This window comes from Cucumis melo, chromosome 8, assembly GCF_025177605.1.
Source record: "Cucumis melo cultivar AY chromosome 8, USDA_Cmelo_AY_1.0, whole genome shotgun sequence".
NCBI lineage: Eukaryota > Viridiplantae > Streptophyta > Magnoliopsida > Cucurbitales > Cucurbitaceae > Cucumis > Cucumis melo.
In genome coordinates this window covers 4,801,260-4,821,721 of record NC_066864.1, presented here as the reverse complement: position 1 = coordinate 4,821,721, position 20,462 = coordinate 4,801,260, and the positions used below count along the sequence as shown (strand labels likewise).

The 20,462-nt window shown below is 33.6% G+C and overlaps 3 protein-coding genes and 1 pseudogene across 3 annotated transcripts; all 4 read left to right on the top strand.

The window, feature by feature from the left end:
• Positions 1–1,624: 1,624 nt before the first annotated feature.
• Positions 1,625–5,753, top strand: LOC103484926 (uncharacterized). The gene is made up of 6 exons (XM_008442306.3): positions 1,625–2,060; positions 2,145–2,251; positions 3,222–4,027; positions 4,475–4,601; positions 5,036–5,373; positions 5,462–5,753. Exons 1-6 carry the CDS (start codon positions 1,730–1,732, stop codon positions 5,583–5,585), a joined length of 1,833 nt encoding a protein of 610 aa, XP_008440528.1. The 5' UTR covers positions 1,625–1,729; the 3' UTR covers positions 5,586–5,753.
• A 3,973-nt stretch (positions 5,754–9,726) lies between these two features.
• Positions 9,727–11,549, top strand: LOC103484924 (UDP-glycosyltransferase 91A1-like). The gene has a single exon (XM_008442305.3). It carries the CDS (start codon positions 10,000–10,002, stop codon positions 11,398–11,400), a length of 1,401 nt encoding a protein of 466 aa, XP_008440527.2. The 5' UTR covers positions 9,727–9,999; the 3' UTR covers positions 11,401–11,549.
• Positions 11,550–15,071: 3,522 nt separating this feature from the next.
• On the top strand, positions 15,072–16,896 carry LOC103484923 (UDP-glycosyltransferase 91A1-like; annotated as a pseudogene).
• Positions 16,897–18,454: 1,558 nt separating this feature from the next.
• On the top strand, positions 18,455–20,132 carry LOC103484922 (UDP-glycosyltransferase 91A1-like). Its single transcript, XM_008442303.3, has one exon. The coding sequence runs from the start codon at positions 18,553–18,555 to the stop codon at positions 19,954–19,956; it is 1,404 nt and encodes a 467-aa protein (XP_008440525.2). The 5' UTR covers positions 18,455–18,552; the 3' UTR covers positions 19,957–20,132.
• The last annotated feature ends 330 nt before the right edge of the window (positions 20,133–20,462 follow it).

Sequence of the window (20,462 nt, the reverse complement as noted above, 5' to 3'; positions counted from 1 at the left end):
CTTCAGAAAGAAAAAAAAATAAATAAAAATAGAACAAACTCACACTTTAAATATAAGACAGGACTCATCTATTTGTTTAAAAAATAAAAGAGAATGAAAAGAAATCTATCATCATAATCACCATTATAATATAGGGGAGGAGGGAAATTGTCCTTTTCGTGGAGGTTGAGTGAATGAAAAGTGCTAAGATTTCTTAATAAAATAAGTCGGGTTTCTTGCTTCAAAAAAATTCCCAATTTCGGTTTATTATTTAGAAATATTACTTCCGGTTAAGGAAGACTTTATTGTAAGATAAGATAAAATATCATTTAATATGTTGTAATATTAGTAATTTATTTAGACACAACAAATAAATATTTAATTCGGATATTTTTAACAAATAACAACAATAATCTTGTAAAAAAAAACCACAATAATTAAATATTTCTTTGCCATGGAGAAATATCAATTTGATCATGGTGATTAATCTTTCACACCTTCGGTTTAATTCTTAACGAAATAACATGTACTGTTTTCAAATCTATTGCATAGTACTACTATAGATAGCAATATGGTATTCTCTCTATAATTTTCATAGACAATTTTACTAAGAATAATTAGAATCAAGTAAGAGGAACAATCCTCAAAATTTATGCCTCTTGTTATTGATATCATATCATGCATAACCTGGGCTATGAAAGAGAGGGATAGAGTAAAAATTAATCTGAAAATAGAAATAATTAAATTAAGGTAAAGCACACTTTTGGTTTCTTAGGTTTGGAGTTAATGTCTATTTGGTCTCTTAACTTTAATGCATATTAGACCATTAAATGTTAATGTGAACGGTTATATTTGATGAAGAGTAAATTATATAGAATTAGTTGAGAAATAAATTAAAATAAAAGCTTTAAAATATATCTATCATCAACGAAGGGCAGCCAAATTTTTTAGTCCTGTGATTATCGAGAAGATTTTCCCATACAATATGATAACCCAAACCCAAAGGGAATAATGAATCATGCTACTTTTATTTCAGCATGGATTGGAAGTTGCTTGACTGTTTAAAGCCATGTAACGGGTAATCGGCCGGTGAAAACGTAAACTCCCTTCACTTCCAGGAAGCCCAAGCAACAATGAGAGCTTTAACATTCTCTATAAGTGTTGGCACTAAAACTAGAGGTCTTCCGGGTATTAGAATTACCAATGTGGGGATTTTGCCGACAACTACTTTTACAATCTCGTTGCCATTGAAGGGTATGATAAGCTTGGAGTCGTTGCCAGCAGATCCGAGGTATGGACTTCCACCTATAGCCACAGTAGCAGATTATATGTATATTTTGAGCTTTTATTTTAATTTATTTTATAATTAATTTAATATAATTTACATATCATTAGATATAACTAAGGTATTTAACAAAGGTAGGAACCAAAGCATCTTATTTTAAAATTAAAACTTCATGAATTAAATAGATGTTAACTTTGAATTTCACAGACCAAAAATGTATTTATACATTTAAATTGCTAAATATCTTAATAACAATCATTGGTAGCTGTATTTTCTATAGTTTTAATAATTTAAGAAAAATTGAACTCGTTTTGTGGACTCTTCGTAACAAATTACGGTATTTTCTATAGTTTTATTAATTTAACAAAAATTTAACTCTACACATATTTTTAGACTCTGTGCTGCGGCGACGCCGGGAACGGACGGCTTTCATTTTACCGGGACGTCTGTTTCTTCTATTCCTGTATGGCTCTCCTCGGCGACGATGGTCGGGGCTATGAGCTAGCTCGAAAGCTCGAAACGCTTGGGGTATGGCGGACTTGGCTCGGAGATTTCAGTTACTCTATCTTTGTGCCTTTTCTCTCTTCGACTTCCACATGGGATACATTCATGCGAACCGACGATTCAAAATCTAGGGCTCAGATCCAGCTACAACTTAGGGCTCGGGCTCTTCTTTTCGACAAAGCTAGCGTCTCCCTCTTCCTCCGTTCCACTCCCTCGCCTTCTTCACCTTCTTATTCTACTGGAAATTCGTTATCGTCCTCTTCTCTGGCTATTTCGAAGCTCAATCCTAATTGTGAGATTCATTTCGATTTCGATTATTGTTTTTCTTATGGTTACTGTACTTCCTCAGCATCGAGTTTGGTGTTATGTTTTGCAGACTTGCAGCTTCACGGTGATGATGTATATTTTACACTAGAAAATTCTTCAAAAGATGGGGTTCAACAGCGGGAGGGTCATGTTTCCTCCAATAAGGCTTCCGGCAAGGTTCTATGTTATGCTTATTCAAGTAGTTTCTAGATATTTTACTATTTCCCATGCTTTAATTGGTTAATTTTGCTTGAAATTTGAATGCGTCACAATTTGCAATTTCTTCCCCCCCCCCCCCCCCCCCCCCCCCCCCAATATTGTTCTTGTGAGAACTACAATTTGTGGATTGAATCTAGTGTTTAGCGGCTTCTTACAATCGTCTGCCTGATTTGGGCGTTTTGTGATTTCGGGAACTGATTGGATTTGGGGTGGAACCTTAATCTACTTATCACGAAAGGATTTGATTAGATGAAGTTGCGTGATCTCAAATCAATTGCATTGATGTTGCTTGTTAGCCATCTCTAAATTTTAATGCTTCCTTTTAAAATTTATTTTATTCCAAAGAGTTACTGGAGCTGTTCAGGTCTAATTTGTGTTCCATTATGGAAAGTACTTAATGGCAGATTATGGCTTAAATTGATCAATTGTATCTATCTTTCTTCTACAGTTTTCTTTGAAATCTGAATTTGCAACAATTATGTAGTTCTATAGTTTAGGCCTCTCATTCTCTTCTATATATATATATATATGTACAAACTAAACCTTCTTCTCGAACGTGATATTATCTTGCTCAAAAGAAGAAGGAAAGAAAAAAGAGAACATCAATAAGCTGATGCCGGTCATGACAGAGAAATATTAGTATCGCATGATACCTTGTGTAGCTATGGTTCTTGCTCAGAAATATGATAGAAGTTTACTTTCCTCCTTGTTAGATTTAGTCTCCTTTGGTGTGGCTTTAATTGTTCAATGTTCATTTCAGATGATTACTAGATAGGATGGGAGATTTGAAGAGCAAAATGTTTTTAAGGTCAATAATATGATCTTGGTATATTTATGCTTATTTATACTTACGAGTGGTTATAGCCTATAATTTGTAGCGTCCAATCCCCAAAATGCAGCATACCTTACTTGTTGACTGGATTTGCAGATTCAGCCAAAAGCAGCTTCAAGTGCTGGGCCAAGATCTAGAGAATCTGACATTGGTGATTCATCCCAAAGATTGAAAAATGAACTTCCTGAAGCATGGTACAGTCAGTTCATTGAGAAGTATAGAGTTAAACAGCCATATCGTTTGTCACATGGGAACAATGTTGCAGACAAAAGAACATCCGAGGAAATGTCTTCTTACCTTAGATTACTTGAGAAACATAAGAAAAGGCGTACGGTCTTTAAAGACGATCTACTGACAAATTTTGGAAATTCTGTCTCAGCAAATGCCTCCAGTTCTGTTTTCGATTTCAGTAATTCAGTTGAAGATGATGCTAATTTTTTCCCAGAAATCATGTTTACTTTTAACTGTGTGCCGGAGAGTGCACTTCCACCGCCTGATGATATGAAAGACAATAGGAAACCGGAAATTTCTGGAGTCATTGACACTTTGCCTCAACCTATTACTAGGAATTCGGCCATGATGGAGAGGCTTGGTGTGAAGCCTGATTATGTTAGCACAGAACGGGGTGTTAATGTACACCGTGCAAAAAGTGGATCAGGAGGGAACAGGAAAAGTCTTGGTCAAGAGCAATCTTTTCAGATGTCTCAGAAAGTAGTAGCTCGAATGTTGATGAGTTTAGGGTTTGAGGGTGCCACAGAAGTTCCATTGGAGGTTTTCTCCCAGTTTTTGAGCTGTCATATCTGTAAACTTGGTAGCACTTTGAGAGTACTGGCTGATAGTTACAGAAAGCAGTGTTCGGCTGTGGATTTACTCAGGATGTTCCTTAAAACAATGGGATATAGGTAAGCTTGAGTTATTTTCCTTATATTTTTCATGAGATTGATATGAAATTAAATGATGTAAATAAAGACTTGGAAGTGTTTAAATGCCCAACAGTTCTACCGTGGACACTTTTTCATGTTAATAATTCTCACCATCTCGTTTCCTCTATTTCTTCGGGTCATGTTTCCAATGTCATCATTCCTAGGGCTATATCTAGTTCCATAATGTTTTGTTATTTTGTCATTTATGTCATTTATGTCAATGCTGTTAATCTGTTTGAACAAATGATTGCAGAAGCTTTTGCTTTTCTTTTCTTAATTATAAAAATATTAAGCTTGAATCTGATCTCTAAACTTGTAGGGGATACAATAATCTCAAAGAGATTTGTTAGATAGCATCTGCATTTGTGATCAAGTTAAGTTCAAGCTACTTTATGACATTTCCTTTGGTTACCTCACCCCATGCAGTAATTTTGGACCCTTGGCGGACATTGTCAAGGATGGTTCCAGGAATTATGTACGGCAATCCACGCACCATGGAGTCCAGCCACAGTTGCAGGCGCAGCATCAGACCCTTCTTCAAGTGCCTCAGCAAGTATGTATCTCTATATTTTCTCCTGCATGTTAATTTTTGTTTTATGCTACTTGCCCTTGTAGTATGAGGTCCCTATTGCATGATGTTCTCATGTTGCAGACGCTAGACATTGAATATCAAGTTCTGGGTAGATATCCTTTGCTGGCATAACTCTCTCCCTGCTTCGAGACACAAACAGATTTCTGTCCCACATTGTTTTCCCGTTTAACTTTAACGTGCCATTCATCTCTTGAATATTCATTGTTTCACATGCCCTTGATGTTGCTGAAAAGAAATTGATGATATTTATTATCCATAGGGTAGCTGGATTTCCTCAAACCATTTGTTAAGACCTCATTGCTGTATTTTGTTTGTCCAACTCTCTGATACTTATTAGAAGTTAAAAACTCGATACTGCATATTGAAATCATAAAACAAATTTGTTGGATCTGTAGGTACCCAGACAAATGCATCCCCAGATGCAGCAGATGGTTCATACACAAGCATTTCAGCAACAGCAGCAGCAGCAATTTGTGCTTGAAAAGATGCGAAGACGGCAAGCTGCAACCCCACGTGCTGTTATGGAAGCAAACAAAGACAGACCACTACTTCAAGTCAAGGTTGAAAACACAGAATTGCCAATGGATGGTAATGCCTTAAATGCTCTTAACATCAGACATCCACAGTTGCAGTTCCGCCAACAGCAAATTGCAGCTATGTCTAATATTCATGCTTCACCGGGAAATCAGTTCAGGCAAATGCCTTCTATGCAAATGCCCCAAATCCAGACACCGTAAGAGAATCTTAAAATATGAAAATTATAAGTTTCTTCTTAAATGAGTTATTTCCTGAGCTGTTGTAGCGTTCTTATTGATATGCAGGAATACTAATGTCGTTAGGGCTCCACCGGTGAAGGTTGAAGGCTTCCAAGAACTGATGGGTGGGGATTCTTCATCTAAACATGACTCGGAGGAAGCTAGATTGACTTCCCCTTCAAGTAAATAGTTTAGGAAGTTGCAATTTATTGTTAAATCTGATCCATGTACATGTGTCTCTCTCTCTCTCTCTCTCTGCGAACCACAAATTTTACAAGGTTCAAAAAACTTGTGCACACCCAATCCCATTATATATCCGAGAAGGCTTGAGCCACCCAAGTTGTGATGGGGTTGGTAACTTCTTACGTCGTCCAGGATAATTGTTTCACCAATCACAGCAGTCTCGGACCCTTGCTCTGCTGGTTCAACATACTTTCCTTCTATTAACTGTCAATAGGGTTTATTTAGAAAAATTATTTTAAACGATAAAACTACTAAAAATTTAAAATTTCACGATCTAGATAAGATATCTTATAGACACATATAGTATTTTATTTTGGTGTGGTCCTAGATAAATTGTTATATTTTATTAAAATAATTTGATATTATGTTAATTGCTATTATATAAATATTATATTAAAATTTGAAATTCGTTTTTGTTTGATGGTCGAGAACATTTACATTGTTCTTTAGATTGTGTAAATGCGGAGTTATTTTTTCCTACTAGAAAGAAAGAGCGGTTTATCCATAAATTCAAACTGTATGTTTGGAATTAAATTCTTGGGTTTTTTTCAATTTAAATTTAACTCCTAATGACAAATTTAACTATTTATTTAATTTTTTGTGGAAGGCTGGAAGTTCAGTTTCAGTTAATCGATTAATTTGTTTTTAACCAAACGAAAAAATACCTCACTTCTTTAATGCCATTTTAGGGCAATTTTTGCAAAGAATTAATCGAAATCTTTTGCAATGAATTTTATATATGCGAAAGAGAAACTTTCCTAATTTTTCATTAGGGAAACCTTTGTGGGGTATTGGGAAATTTCCAACTTTCCAGAAGAAACTTCGGAAACTTCTTCATAAACCCTTTCTCCTCTTTTCTTTCTTTTCTAAAAAAAAATGGATACGCTATTCATGCCAAAACCAAGTTCAATTTGGCAACAAATTTGAGTTTTTCATACTGTAAGTCCCTTCCTCTTAAATCATAAATCTATTTAATCAAATAATGTTATTACATACTCATTATTATTATTATCATTAAACAAAAAATATATGTCATGTACAAAAATATGCAAAATTAATTTGGGCTTTAAAAAATCCCCTATACTTGAAGTATGAAAAATGGGTCATTGGTAGGGAGAGTTTTTTATTATCAGGAGGCGGTTATAAATATGTTAAAAGAGTGTTTTTCTTTCTATTCATCTATTAAAATTTTATAGAGTTTTGACAATGAATTTTATAAATAAAATATAAAAACAAATTATTGTCATACATTCTTAATATGATATTCTCATACACAACTATTCATATATGCATCTTTAATTTCTAATCATTTTATTCTCATCTCAATTTTCTCAATCCAAACGATCCCTATTGATATTGATATGAATTATCTAATTCATTAGGATATTTGTACTACTCATATTTTGATATGAGTTAAAATGATTCACACTTATCCTGATTCATACAATGACCATTTGTTTTTCCCTGTTTAATGGTTGAAAAATTATTTTCTTAGTATATCTTTTCATGGTCTTTATATTTAAATATCTAAATTTTTAGTCCAACTTTAAAACACAAAGTCAAGTTTATAAAAACAATTCTAATAAGATATCATCCAAAAAGAGTGTTATAAACTTAATTTTTAAAAAATAAAAAATTAAATGATCATCGAATCATGCACTTGTTACTAATATTCCAAAATTCTTTAACCTTTACGTCTAATCTATTAAATCTTTAATACAAAAATTTTATTAAATTTTGTTTTTATACGTTAGGATGCAAATATCATATTGGTCTTGGGTCGTTGACAAACTCCTTTTAGTTTGTTGACGTCGAACTGATGAGCTGAGGTAGACTACCAAACGGTGTTTAGTTTAGTTAAATAGTCAAAGTACTTGTTTAAAATAGAGTGAGACTATTCATAAAGTCCATCATTAAACATTGATTGACTCTGAGATATATGTAATATTGAGTGGGAAGTAAGATAGGTTTATTCTCGAAGTTAAAGGCCTAAATATATTACTCTCGAATGATAGAGTTGAGCTCGATATGGTTATATCCACTACTCGAATATGTTTCGAATTTTCATTAAAGAAAAGGACATGCAAACATCAAGGGCTTGGACTACTCTTGGGGTCCTTGTGCTTGGGTTGTCTGTAATTCTTAGACCTCACTTTAGGTAATAAATGAAGTATGGTTAATTTTTATTCCAACATCATTCTAAATGTGTTCATGCAAATAGACATGCCATATAGAACAAAAGAATTTTGATACATTCAATTTTTGCAATTAAAATGTGGAGATTTGATCCTTTTACTAAAATAAAATCTAGCCCAAAAGTAGATCATATTATTCCAACTTGTTTATTTGGTGAATATATTAAAATAGATCTTTTTTACCAAGATTTTTTCTGAAGATTGCGAGCACTGAGAAATTGTTAAATGTATCCAATTTTATCCTAACAATAGGACAATTTTATTTTCGAAGTCTTTTTTTTTTTGTCTAGTTGCATGAAACATGTATAGTGAAAATAAAATTTCTTCGTACTAACTGTTAGGCAAATACTTGAATACATTTGTTCAAGTGCAAAAAAATTTGAATCACACATATATAGATGCTTAATCTTAAGCTCTTGTTGACAACATATCAATTCATTTTAAAATCTCGCTACAATCAAAGGTTACAATAGATAATAAAAAGATATATTAAAGAAAAGTAAATAAAAGTAATAATAAAAGCATAGAATTTGATAACCACATTTCTCCAATAAATAACTCAGTCAAAGTTTACTTCAATGCTATGTTATATATATTTACGCTCTTGTACTTCAATTCCGGACCCTCAACAAAGGAAAGACCTCACAAAAACCTCAATGGACGTCAACCAAGAAGCTTTCCACATAGTTATGCTCCAATGGCTAGCTTTCGGCGCATATGATTCCTTTTCTTGAACTCTCCAAACTCATTGCTCAGATGGGTCACCGAGTCTTCTTCATTTTCATGCTCCCACGTATGATTTCTTTTCTTGAATTATATATGATATCTAAGTAGACTAGTGTAGCTAGTATTGATTGCGATATTTTGTTATATACGTAAGTATTTTTTAAAATTTTATAATTTAAAATAACTTTTCTTGAATTAATTCGATAGATTTTAAAAAATGTATATTAAAGAAAATGTCTTAGAAAAAATAGAAGAAACATACTTTTCTTTTTGTTGTTGTCCTTTCATACTTATTTTTAACTAAGTTTGACCATTTATGTGGAAATAATGTTGTAATCCCTCTCTCTAACATACAAATAGTTTTTATTTTTTTATAATGTTTATTTATTTTTTGAACTAAAATTGTTTATTTCTCAAAAAATATATTATCGTAATTCATCTAAAATAATTTATCACTCAAACAAAAATTGCTAAATATGATAATGTAAAATTATAATCTCTATTGTAAAGTAAAAAACTAGCAATGATGTTGACATGAATCATATATTATTTTAAACCATAATAAAATATCAAAACTTGGGCGCAAATAAAAAAAAAACTAAAAAGTATTGATGATGCATTAAAAAAAGAAAAAGAAAAAAAAGAACAAAGAACAAGAACTACTCTTCCTCTAATTATTTTTTCATATTTGTTTTCTCTAATCTTTCTTTTATTTGGCCGTATTTTGATTTTGTTTGGGACGACAATATTTTAATATTTAGATCTAATGGAATGGAAGCATTTTTTAGAAAAATAAGAATGGTAAATGTGTAAGGTCACATCATTTAAAAATATATATAAAAAAAAAATCCAACTTGATTTTTTAAACTATAAAATAATATAATATTTCCGTTGTCTCTTCCCACTTTTCTAAACTCTCCTTCCTCCTTCCTCCTTCCTCCTTCCCATCCAACAAAGACAGTCTCCTAATTTCCTTACTCTTCTTTCATCCTTATACCTTTCTAACTTCTCCTTTTCTTGGCTTTCTTATTATCAATCTTCTCTCTTCATCTTTTTTTTTTTTTTTTCTCTTTTTTCTTTTCCGTTTCTTTATCTTATTCCTTACCTTTCTAACTTCTCCTTTTTCTTGGGTTTCTTATTATCTATCTTCTCTCTTTTATCTTTTTTTTTTTTTCCGTTTCTTTATCTTATTCCTTATACCTTTCTAATTTCCGATGGATACGGTTAACGGAAGGAAAAGAAATGAACACGGGTATTGGTCTTGAAGCACGTGCAGGCAGCTCCAATTTAATATTAATGAATAAACAAACTCGCTGTCTGCCAACGTTATAGTATATTATATTATATACGTTCGTCCTTTCATACTTCCACTTCCAACACCTCCATTATTTAAATTCACATTTCGCACTACCATAGCAATCCAACTACCCCCACACTACCATGGCCGTCGACAACAAGCTTCATATAGCCATCTTTCCATGGCTAGCTTTCGGCCATATGATACCTTTCCTTGAGCTCTCCAAACTTATTGCTCAAAAAGGTCACCGAGTCTCTTTCGTTTCCACTCCCAGAAACATCGATCGACTCCCCACCAAACTCCCTCCCCATCTATCTTCTTTTCTCCGCTTCGTCAAACTTCCTTTCCCTCAAATCCATGATCTGCCCCCCGACGCAGAGGCCACATCCGATGTCCCTTACGACAAAGTTCAGTTTCTCAAAAAGGCCCTCGACGACCTCAAACAACCCCTCGTTGACTTTCTTCAATCTTCCGATGTTGATTGGATCTTGTTCGACTTCGCTCCCTATTGGTTGAGTCAAGACGTTGGACCAACACTTGGAATCAAAACTGCTTTCTTTAGTATTTACACTCCTGAATGTCTTGTATTTCTCGGACCCATGTTCGGCGATAATCGAATTAAACCAGAGGATTTTACTGTTTCCCCTGATTGGGTTCCCTTCCCAACTAACGTGGTGTTTCGCCACTTCGAAATCATGAGGATCTTCGATAGTGTATCCGGTAACATCACCGGAGTTTCTGATTTAGATCGCATGAAAAGGGGTGCCCATTACAGCGATTTAGTGGTTGTGAGAGGCTGCCCTGAATTTGGACAGGAGTGGATTCAATTACTTGGTGATATATACTGTAAACCTGTTTTCCCAGTAGGTCAACTTCCAACGACGGAGTACGAAACAGGGGATGAAAATCCAGCGTGGGGGACGATTAAAGAGTGGCTGGACAAACAACCCAAAGCTTCGGTTGTTTACGTGGCATTTGGAAGTGAGGCTAAGCCCAGTCAGAATGAACTGACAGAAATCGCTTTAGGATTGGAAAAATCAGATCTGCGATTCTTTTGGGTGTTTAGAACACGACGAGGACCAAGCGACCCAGATCCAATTGAATTACCCGAGGGTTTTGAGGAACGAACCAAAGAACGGGGTGTTGTGTGGACTACCTGGGCGCCACAGTTGAAAATATTGGGGCATGAGTCGGTGGGTGGGTTCTTGACACACTCCGGTTGGAGCTCTGTCGTGGAAGCGATTCAGAGTGAAAAGGCTTTGGTGTTACTGACATTTCTTGCAGATCAAGGAATCAATGCGAGGGTGTTGGAAGAGAAGAAGATGGGTTACTCAGTTCCGAGGAACGAATTAGATGGTTCGTTTACAAGGGATGCGGTGGCAGAATCATTGAAGCTAGTAGTAGCAGAGGAAGAAGGTAAGATTTACCGAGAAACAATAAGAAAGGCGAAATCTTTGTTTGTGAATAAAGAGAAAGACGACAAACTAATTGATCGGCTATTGGACCATATGAAAGAAAAAATGACCAAAAATGAACCACTTTGAGGTGAGTATGCTCCGAATTTTTACGTGTAACCAATCTTGATATGGGGCTTCTTTTATTTGCTTAATTAGTCCCTCTCTCCAAGTATATGGCTTTATTGTTTTAAATTAAAACTTGGTGTTTCAATAATATTTTGATCTTAATAATTGAATATTATTGTTTCATTTTAATTTTAATAAGGTAAAATCATAGTTTTTCCTTCTTTTTTTGGAAATACATGTTTACTAGAACGAGACTTCAATTTTCTTGCATGTGTATTTTGTGTTGGTTTCTATTTGTTACTCAATCCCACAGTTATAAGACTCGTATCACATCAAAATCTAATGATCAGATGTTCTTTTTCTCCTCATCCCCAATCATACCTACAGACTAAAGAGGTAAAAGTATTTATTTTATCAAGAACAAAACCTTTTTGTACTTTTGTTGAAAAGAAACTTAATACAATATAAACCGCATAAATAATAAATATCATCCAATTGAGGTCAGAGACTTTTCAGATTTTTGGTGAATTTGCCCCTTGATTTTCTCTTGATATTGATGAAGATCCATTCGTCAAATTTTACCCATACAATTAGGCAAAATGATGAGACAGGTAGCTTAGATTAATTGGTTCAACCGAAATTCCAAATAACAATATTTTAATGGTGAGGGATAATTCAAAATAGTAATAAAATATTCTTTGAGCTTATTAGGTCAAATCCAGCTTTGTATCATTTGCTGATGTGAATGCTTTTTCACATTTTCGTGGAATTAAAATCACCTTTGTGCGGTGAAAATTAAAAGTTGGTTGTTTTTGAAAGGAAACGACTCTTAATTTTACTTCTGAGGGCCAGAGGGATGGAAAGACAGGGATAGGATAAGATGCCCCAAACAAATAATTGCTGCCTTTTTTCATTTTTATATTTGGACAAAATTAATTAGACAATTTTAAAAAGTACAAATATTTTGTCTAAAATTCTCACAATTCTTCGAATTAATTGTTTTCTTTTTGTGGGTGGATCAATAAAAAAAAAAAAAGAGAAAAATAAAATAAAATAGAACGAGCTTACACTCTATATTTTTTAATTCTTACCACTCTAGCCATAACCTTCCCACAACAGTAAACTAGCAACTTGTAACTTACACCTTAAATTTTAAAACATTTCCTCTGGTTTTGAATTAACTTAAAAAAAAAAAAATTTATAAACTTATTTTTATTTAATTTTTTTTTTATAAAGTTTGTAAAAATGCATAAAAATGAGTGGTCGACAAATATTTCAACTTTTTAAAATAAAAATATATTTTTCTAAAATTATTCCTAATCTATATTTTAAATTGGGATTTTTTTTTTAAAATTTAGAAATCAATAAATTCTATATATTCCCAATGTGTGTTGTCCAAAGTCCACTCAACTATTTTTCCTCTACTAAAATTTTCCTTTTTCTATTCTTCTTTATAAAGTAAAAGCTGCCCAAAAAATTTATACTCCTATAAAACTATACTCTATATATTTAGACTAGAAATTGACAGTCGAAAAAATATATATTCATATTATCTAAAATTAATATTGATGTGCAGCTGTTTTAAATACATTCAATAGGCCTGCGGCCATTATCAATAATGTATTTATTATAACTGCTACGAGTAACACTTCATTTTCTCTGTTTTGTAGCTTACCACAATATAAGCATATGTATGGTTTCTTTTTGGACCTCATTGATTCAGTTGGAGGAGAAGAATACAAAGTCATTTTATAATAAAAAATTTAGATGAATCACTTAATCTATTACAATTGAATCAAGAGTTATTTTCATATATAATAAAATAGATAAAACTAGAAAAACTTTCGTAAATATAACAAATTACTAAATTAGTTAACAATTTTCATATTAGCCTTTTTTTTTTAATATCTCAGATTTTTTTTATCTATTTTCCTTCTCTTTTTTGCTCTTTCTTTTAGCTGTCATTTCTTTCTTACCCAAATCTGATTTCTTTTATTCATTATTGATCGCATAATCATTGAAGCTAGTAGTAGTAGAGAAAGAAGGTAAGATCTACCGAGAAACAATAAGAAAGGCAAAAGATTTGTTTGTGAATAAAGAGAAAGATGACAAACTAATTGATCGGCTATTAGACCATATGGAAAGAAAAAAACGAACAAGAACGAATAACTTTGAGGTTAGTATGCACGTACGGAATTTTTACGTGTAACAAATCTTGATATGGGGCTTCTTTTATTTACTTGATTAGTCTGTGTGTCCAAGTTTATGGCTTTTATTGTGTGGAATTTAAACGTGGTGGGTGTTACAATAATATTTTGATCCACAATGTAACATCTAAATGTCAGTCCAAAAGTAAAATTGAAGGACATTAATAAGTAATAATTGTACTTGCGTGGGGCTGGAGAGATATGGAAAGACACAGATACAAAACGACCAAACAACTAATAATTGTCTTTATTTCTTTATTTTACGTTTGGCCATAACCTTCATTGGGGAAAAGCAAAACTATAAAACTATACATTTATTTATTCAAAGTAAAGAATAAAGTTTGCATTAAAACATTAAGAAAAAGATTCCACAAAATTACCACAAAAAAAGCAAAATTCATCTATCATAATTGCATTTGGCAGCCCATGGTCAGACGACAATAGTGTTCTAATTCTTATGACTAATCATGTCGCAAACACCATCTAATAATTTTTATTGTAATTAGCACATAATTAGTTATCAAATAAATATATGTATTTGTCATTCTAACACCACGAAGCAGAATAATTATAACTATTGAGATTGTGATCGATTGCCACATCCTTTTAATAAGTATATCTAGATATATCAAAACATCGCGTTGTACTAAAAAGAATCTCGCACTTCTAAATATATCGTTATAATCTTTTTTTCTGAACCATTTGCTTTTATGTCGTCTTTTGTATGAATTTTAGTTAGTTCTTGATTTGAGTTTAGGTATACTTATTATGAGTTAATTATTGATTTCAAATAGATTAATTTTAGATTAAGTTGTATTATTTTATTAAAGTTAGATTATTTTCCTTGAAGGTCATTGAAACAGTTAATTGATGAAATTTTTTTAAGGTTGAATTGGGAAAAAAGTTGGATGTTAGGTATGGGTAAATTTTATTAAGTTATTAAATAAACATTTTCCTACTATGTAATGGAAATATTAATTCATCCGATATTTAACATTAAATTCGAAAATAGATATCGATCTAAAATTAAAGTACGGTTTCAATATTAAATTTTGGTTTTTATTTTGAGCTAAGAAATTTTAGCGTAAAATTTTAAAGAATGAGAGTATTTTTTTAGTTTTAAGTATATTAATGAAACTTTTCAATTGATATTTTTTAAACAAAAATTTATGATTTTCATAAAAAATAGGTGATAAAATATTTTTATACTGATTTTCAAAGTGTCATTTTTTTTAACTTCTACAAATTTAGAGGTATTTAAAGTCTACAAAGTTGACCGCTACCAGAAAGTTGGTTATGAACTTTTAAATTTGCTATTTTACGAATGGAAAAAGAGCACTTTTTTTTTTTAACCATTTTTGCAAATATACTACACATTTGACTATGGACAACACGAGTCTGGCATTATTGCTACTGTTTCATCCAAATTTGGACAACGACCCTATACTGAATCCCGATCACACACCACACCCGAACCGGAGCCATCCTTTTCAGACCTTCTTTAGCGTTAACTTCCGCTAACACCCAACATTCTTAACGTTTCCTCCATGGCCGAAGACAAGAAGCTCCACATTGTAATGCTCCCATGGTTCGCTTTTGGGCATATGATCCCTTTTCTTGAGCTCTCCAAACTCATTGCTCAAAAGGGTCACCGTGTCTCCTTCGTTTCCACTCCCAAAAACATCGACCGTCTCCCCACACAACTCCCTCCCCATTTATCTCCTTTTCTAAGCTTCGTCAAAATTCCTATGCCTCAACTCGACAATTTGCCCCCAGATGCAGAGGCCACCATTGATCTCCCTTATGACAAAATTCGATTTCTTAAAGAGGCATACGACGCCCTCAAACAACCCCTCTCTGACTTTCTTCGAACTTCAGATGCAGATTGTGTTTTATACGATTTCTTTCCCTATTGGATTGGTCAAGAGATCGGACCAAACCTTGGGATTAAAACGGCTTTTTTCAGTATCTTTATTCCCGAAACTCTGGCATTCGCCGGTCCTATGTCGTCAAGAGATCATCGTAAGAAAGTCGAGGATTTTACTGTTCCTCCCGACTGGATCCCCTTCCCCACCACTGTAGCCTTACGTCACTACGAAATGAAGAAGATTTTTGACGAGGCTGTAACAGGTGAATCCACTGGGGTTTCTGATTTAGACCGCCTGAAGTTGAGTGCTCACAACAGCGATTTTATTGTTTTGAAAGCTTGCCCTGAGTTCGGACAAGAGTGGATTCAACTTGTTGGAGATATACACGGTAAGAATGTATTTCCAACTGGTCAACTTCCGACATCGGAGTACGATTCTGGGGACGACAATCAAGAGTGGCAGTCGATTAAAGAATGGCTCGACAAACAACCTATAGGTTCTGTGGTCTACGTGGCATTCGGGAGCGAGGCCAAACCTAGTCAGGACGAACTATAACAGAGATCGCTTTTGGGTTGGAAAAATCGGAGTTGCCATTCTTTTGGGTTTTGAGGACACGGTCAGGATTGTCCGACCCAAATGTAACTGAGTTACCTGAGGGGTTCGAGGAACGAACCAAAGGACGGGGCATCGTGTGGAATACATGGGCGCCACAATTGAAAATATTGGGTCATGAGTCTGTGGGTGGGTTTTTGTCACACTCTGGTTGGAGCTCTGCTGTGGAAGCGATTCAGAGTGAGAAAGCTATGATATTTTTGCCCTTTCTGGTGGATCAAGGAATCATCGCAAGAATTTTGGAAGAAAAGAAGGTGGGTTACTGTATTCCAAGGAATCTATTAGATGGTTCGTTTACAAGAGACTCAGTGGAGGAATCATTAAAACTGGTAATGGTGGAGGATGAAGGCAAGATTTATAGAGAGAAAATAAAAGAGTTGAAGGGTTTATTTGTGAACAAAGAAAGGGACGAGAGGTTAATAGATCAGTTTCTAAGCTACTTGAAGACTCATAGAAACGTTGATGAGGCACTTTAAAAATGGTGGATCTTGATTCTTTGGTTTCATATTCTGATCTGCATTGAATATATATGTTGGTAGGCACACGTGCATCTTATTATTTTTCCTCGTAAATAATATAAAATACTTTGAGTTTAGGGGTAGGCTGCAATCCACCCTCTCGCGTTTGAAAATATGTTCAAACACAAGATACTACACCAACCAATTATTTAGGGAACTGTTTTTGAGAGAACGTCTACATAAGGTATCTCATCAAGTTACTAAGTTTCGTTGGATTTGTAACCTTAAGGTTGGAGAGTTACGACATCTTTACATATTGTATTAGGATTCCATTCATCGTATTTGAATGAGTGTAATTTTTATTTCGATAGCATACTTTTTGCGTCTCTACTTGGTACCTTAGCTAAGTTGTACAGCTTGGTGTTTTCTTTTATAATTTGAATCGGAGTTGAGATTTGTTTTTTAAAGAATTCGTGGTAGTTATCAAGCCTTCCTTGATTTTTTTTCTTGTATTGTATATATTTTTCTTTTAAGCGTATTTGGTTGTTTTGATCTCTTAGTCTATTAGTTCTTTACTAGGGGCCACGTTTTCTATATCATACTAGAAAATGACACAAATTATATATAAGATTAAATTACATGTTTAGTTCTCAAATTTTAAAAACTCGTGTCTACAAGTCTTTAGAATAAAAATATATCAATATATTTTTAAAAAAACAAGAAAATTCATCTTTGATTCTTAATATTTTTAATTGAGCTTAATATGTCTCTAAAATTTAATTTTGAGTCTAATTCATTTTTATAATCTATTCTCTCCTCTCTTTTTTTTTTTTTCGAACTAAAAGAAAGCACATGTGTTATATACAAAATTGCAAGTATATATATGGTACATTTTAAAACAATTTATGCTTAATAGAGTCAGCTAATTTTTTTAAGATTTTAGTAATGCATACAAAATGAAAGAAATATCAAAACTTAAGAATCTGTTTAAAATTTGGAAGGGTAGGAACCAATTTGGTAATTTGAATTTCATATATAAATTAGATGTATTGATATATAACACTTTTAGATTAAATAATATTTAGCTACAAAATATCTACATATAAATGTAAAAACAAAATAAAGAAGCACACAAAATAATTTCTTGTTACTTTATTATTTAATTCAACTAAATTAACGTTACTAACCATTTTATTTACATACTATAAAAATATGGAATCTGATTCAATCTATAATCTTTTCAATTCTATAATAAATGTGAGTTAATTATATATCCTGAACAAGCAACAGATCTTCATACACTGACACAGCAAAACGTTTTAAAATTTAACAAATCTTTAAATTAGGAGATAATTAGAATATCTCAAAAAATAAATAATAATAAAGTACAAACTCCATTCATTTCCCACGTGTAAGACAAAATGGTTGACAACCTACTATATTTTTTAATTTAAATCAAAGTAGGTGAGATTACATAGTTATTTTTTAATCCCTTAATGAAATCTTTATGGAATATATTTTAAGTGGATTGCATATACAATTATTGTTATGTATTATTGATGAAAATAATATTAAAAATATTTAATAGTTTTTTTTTTCTTTTTTACATGATTCCAAATATTATCAAACCGCACTAATGAATAAAAGGTTAAATTTGAGGAAATATACCACGATGTTTTGTCTCCAAACTTTGAGAAAGTTTCAATTTTACTGTTAAGTTTGAAGATGGTTTCAAAATCTCATTGTGTTGAAGGAACAAATAATACTTTATAAGATGAAACTAATGGAAGCAGGATCTTAATATTCTATAGAGTTGTGTTGATCATGTGAATATTAATTATCAATACATTTAACCTGTCGTCAAATATAATTGATATCAACACATGCACATAAGATTTATATATATATATATATATATATATACCTCGTACATCCAAACCCAACAACACCTCCATTATTATTTTACTTGTATTTTGCACCACCATCAAAGCCAAGCACCTCCCGCCTCCTCAGTCCTCACAGGCTACCATGGCCGGTGACAAGAATCTCCATATAGTAATGTTCCCATGGCTAGCTTTCGGCCATATGATTCCTTATCTTGAACTTTCCAAACTTATTGCTCAAAAGGGTCACCGAGTCTCCTTCGTTTCCACTCCCAAAAACATCGACCGTCTCCCCACACAACTCCCTCCTCATTTATCTCCTTTTCTCAGCTTCGTCAAAATTCCTCTGCCTCAACTCCATAATCTGCCTCCCGACGCAGAGGCCACATCCGATCTCCCTTACGACAAAGTTCAGTTTCTCAAAGAAGCCTTCGACGCCCTCAAACAACCCCTCTCTGACTTTCTTCGAACTTCCGATGCAGATTGGATCGTGTACGACTTTGTTCCCTATTGGATTGGTCAAGAGGTCGGACCCAATCTCCGGATTAAGACCGCTTTTTTCAGTATCTTCATTCTCCAATCTCTCGCATTCGTCGGTCCTATGTTAGGGGACCGTCGCATGAAACTGGAGGATTTTACGGTTCCTCCCGACTGGATCCCTTTCCCCACTACCGTAGCATTTCGTCACTTCGAAATTAAGAAGCTTTTCGACTTTGTAGCTGGTAATACCACCGGAGTTTCCGATATAGATCGCTTTAAAATGAGTGCTCACTACAGCGATTTAGTGGTTGTGAGAGCCTTCCCTGAATACGAACCGGAGTGGATTCAACTGCTTGAAGATATACACGATAAAACCGTTATCCCAGTTGGTCAACTACCCACGTCGGAGCACGATTCGAAGGAAGACAATCGATCGTGGCAGTCCATTAAAGAATGGCTGGACAAACAAGCTAAAGGTTCTGTGGTCTACGTGGCATTCGGGAGTGAGGCCAAGCCTAGTCAACACGAACTAACAGAGATTGCTTTAGGTTTGGAAAAATCGAGGTTTCCGTTTTTTTGGGTTCTAAGGACACGGCTCGGACTATCTGATCCGGACCCGAATGAGTTACCCGAAGGATTTGAGGAACGAACTAAAGGGCAGGGTGTTGTGTGCACCACTTGGGCGCCGCAATTGAAAATATTGGGGCATGAGTCAGTTGGTGGGTTTTTGACACACTCTGGTTGGAGCTCTGTTGTGGAAGCGATTCAGAGTGAAAGAGCTTTGGTGTTACTATCTTTCTTGGCGGACCAAGGAATCATTGCGAGAGTGTTGGAAGAGAAGAAGATGGGTTACTGCGTTCCAAGGAGCCAATTGGATGGTTCGTTTACAAGGGACTCAGTGGCCGAATCATTGAAGTTGGTAATGGTGGAGGAAGAAGGTAAGATTTATAGGGAGAGAATAAGAGAGATGAAGGATTTGTTTGTGAACAAAGAAAGAGATGAGAAGTTAATGGATGGGTTTTTGAGCTATCTAAAAAAGCATAGAAATGTTGATGATGAGGATCATTAATTATGATATTCTGAACGTTAAACTGTGTAAGACAATCAGTCTTCTTGATTCTTCCACTGGTCGGGTTCATGAACAATGTTAAGGTGCATCTAGGTAACTGGGTTCTTGATCATTGCTCTTTCATTTAAACTTGTTTAAAGTTTGATACAACAATAAAAGATGCACCATTCGTTAACACGGTGATAATCAACGCTGCAAATTTTGATTTTTCCTATTGTGAATTGCTAAAGGGTGAGCAGAATAAATTTTTTTCTTTATGTAAATAGAAAATGTTATGAAGCAATATAACATAAACTCATCAAGATGTTAGAAATAATTGTTTGAGTTTAAAATAAACTCAACATGATATTCTTCGCGAGGTCAAAAATTCGATCCTCTATACCGATGTTAAAAAAATATATAAAAAAAAAAAAAGAACTCGAGTCTTATTATAATTTACTTTTAAACGATAAAGTTTGGCAATAATTTTCGTATGAAATAAAATTAAAGGACGCATACTTCATAGT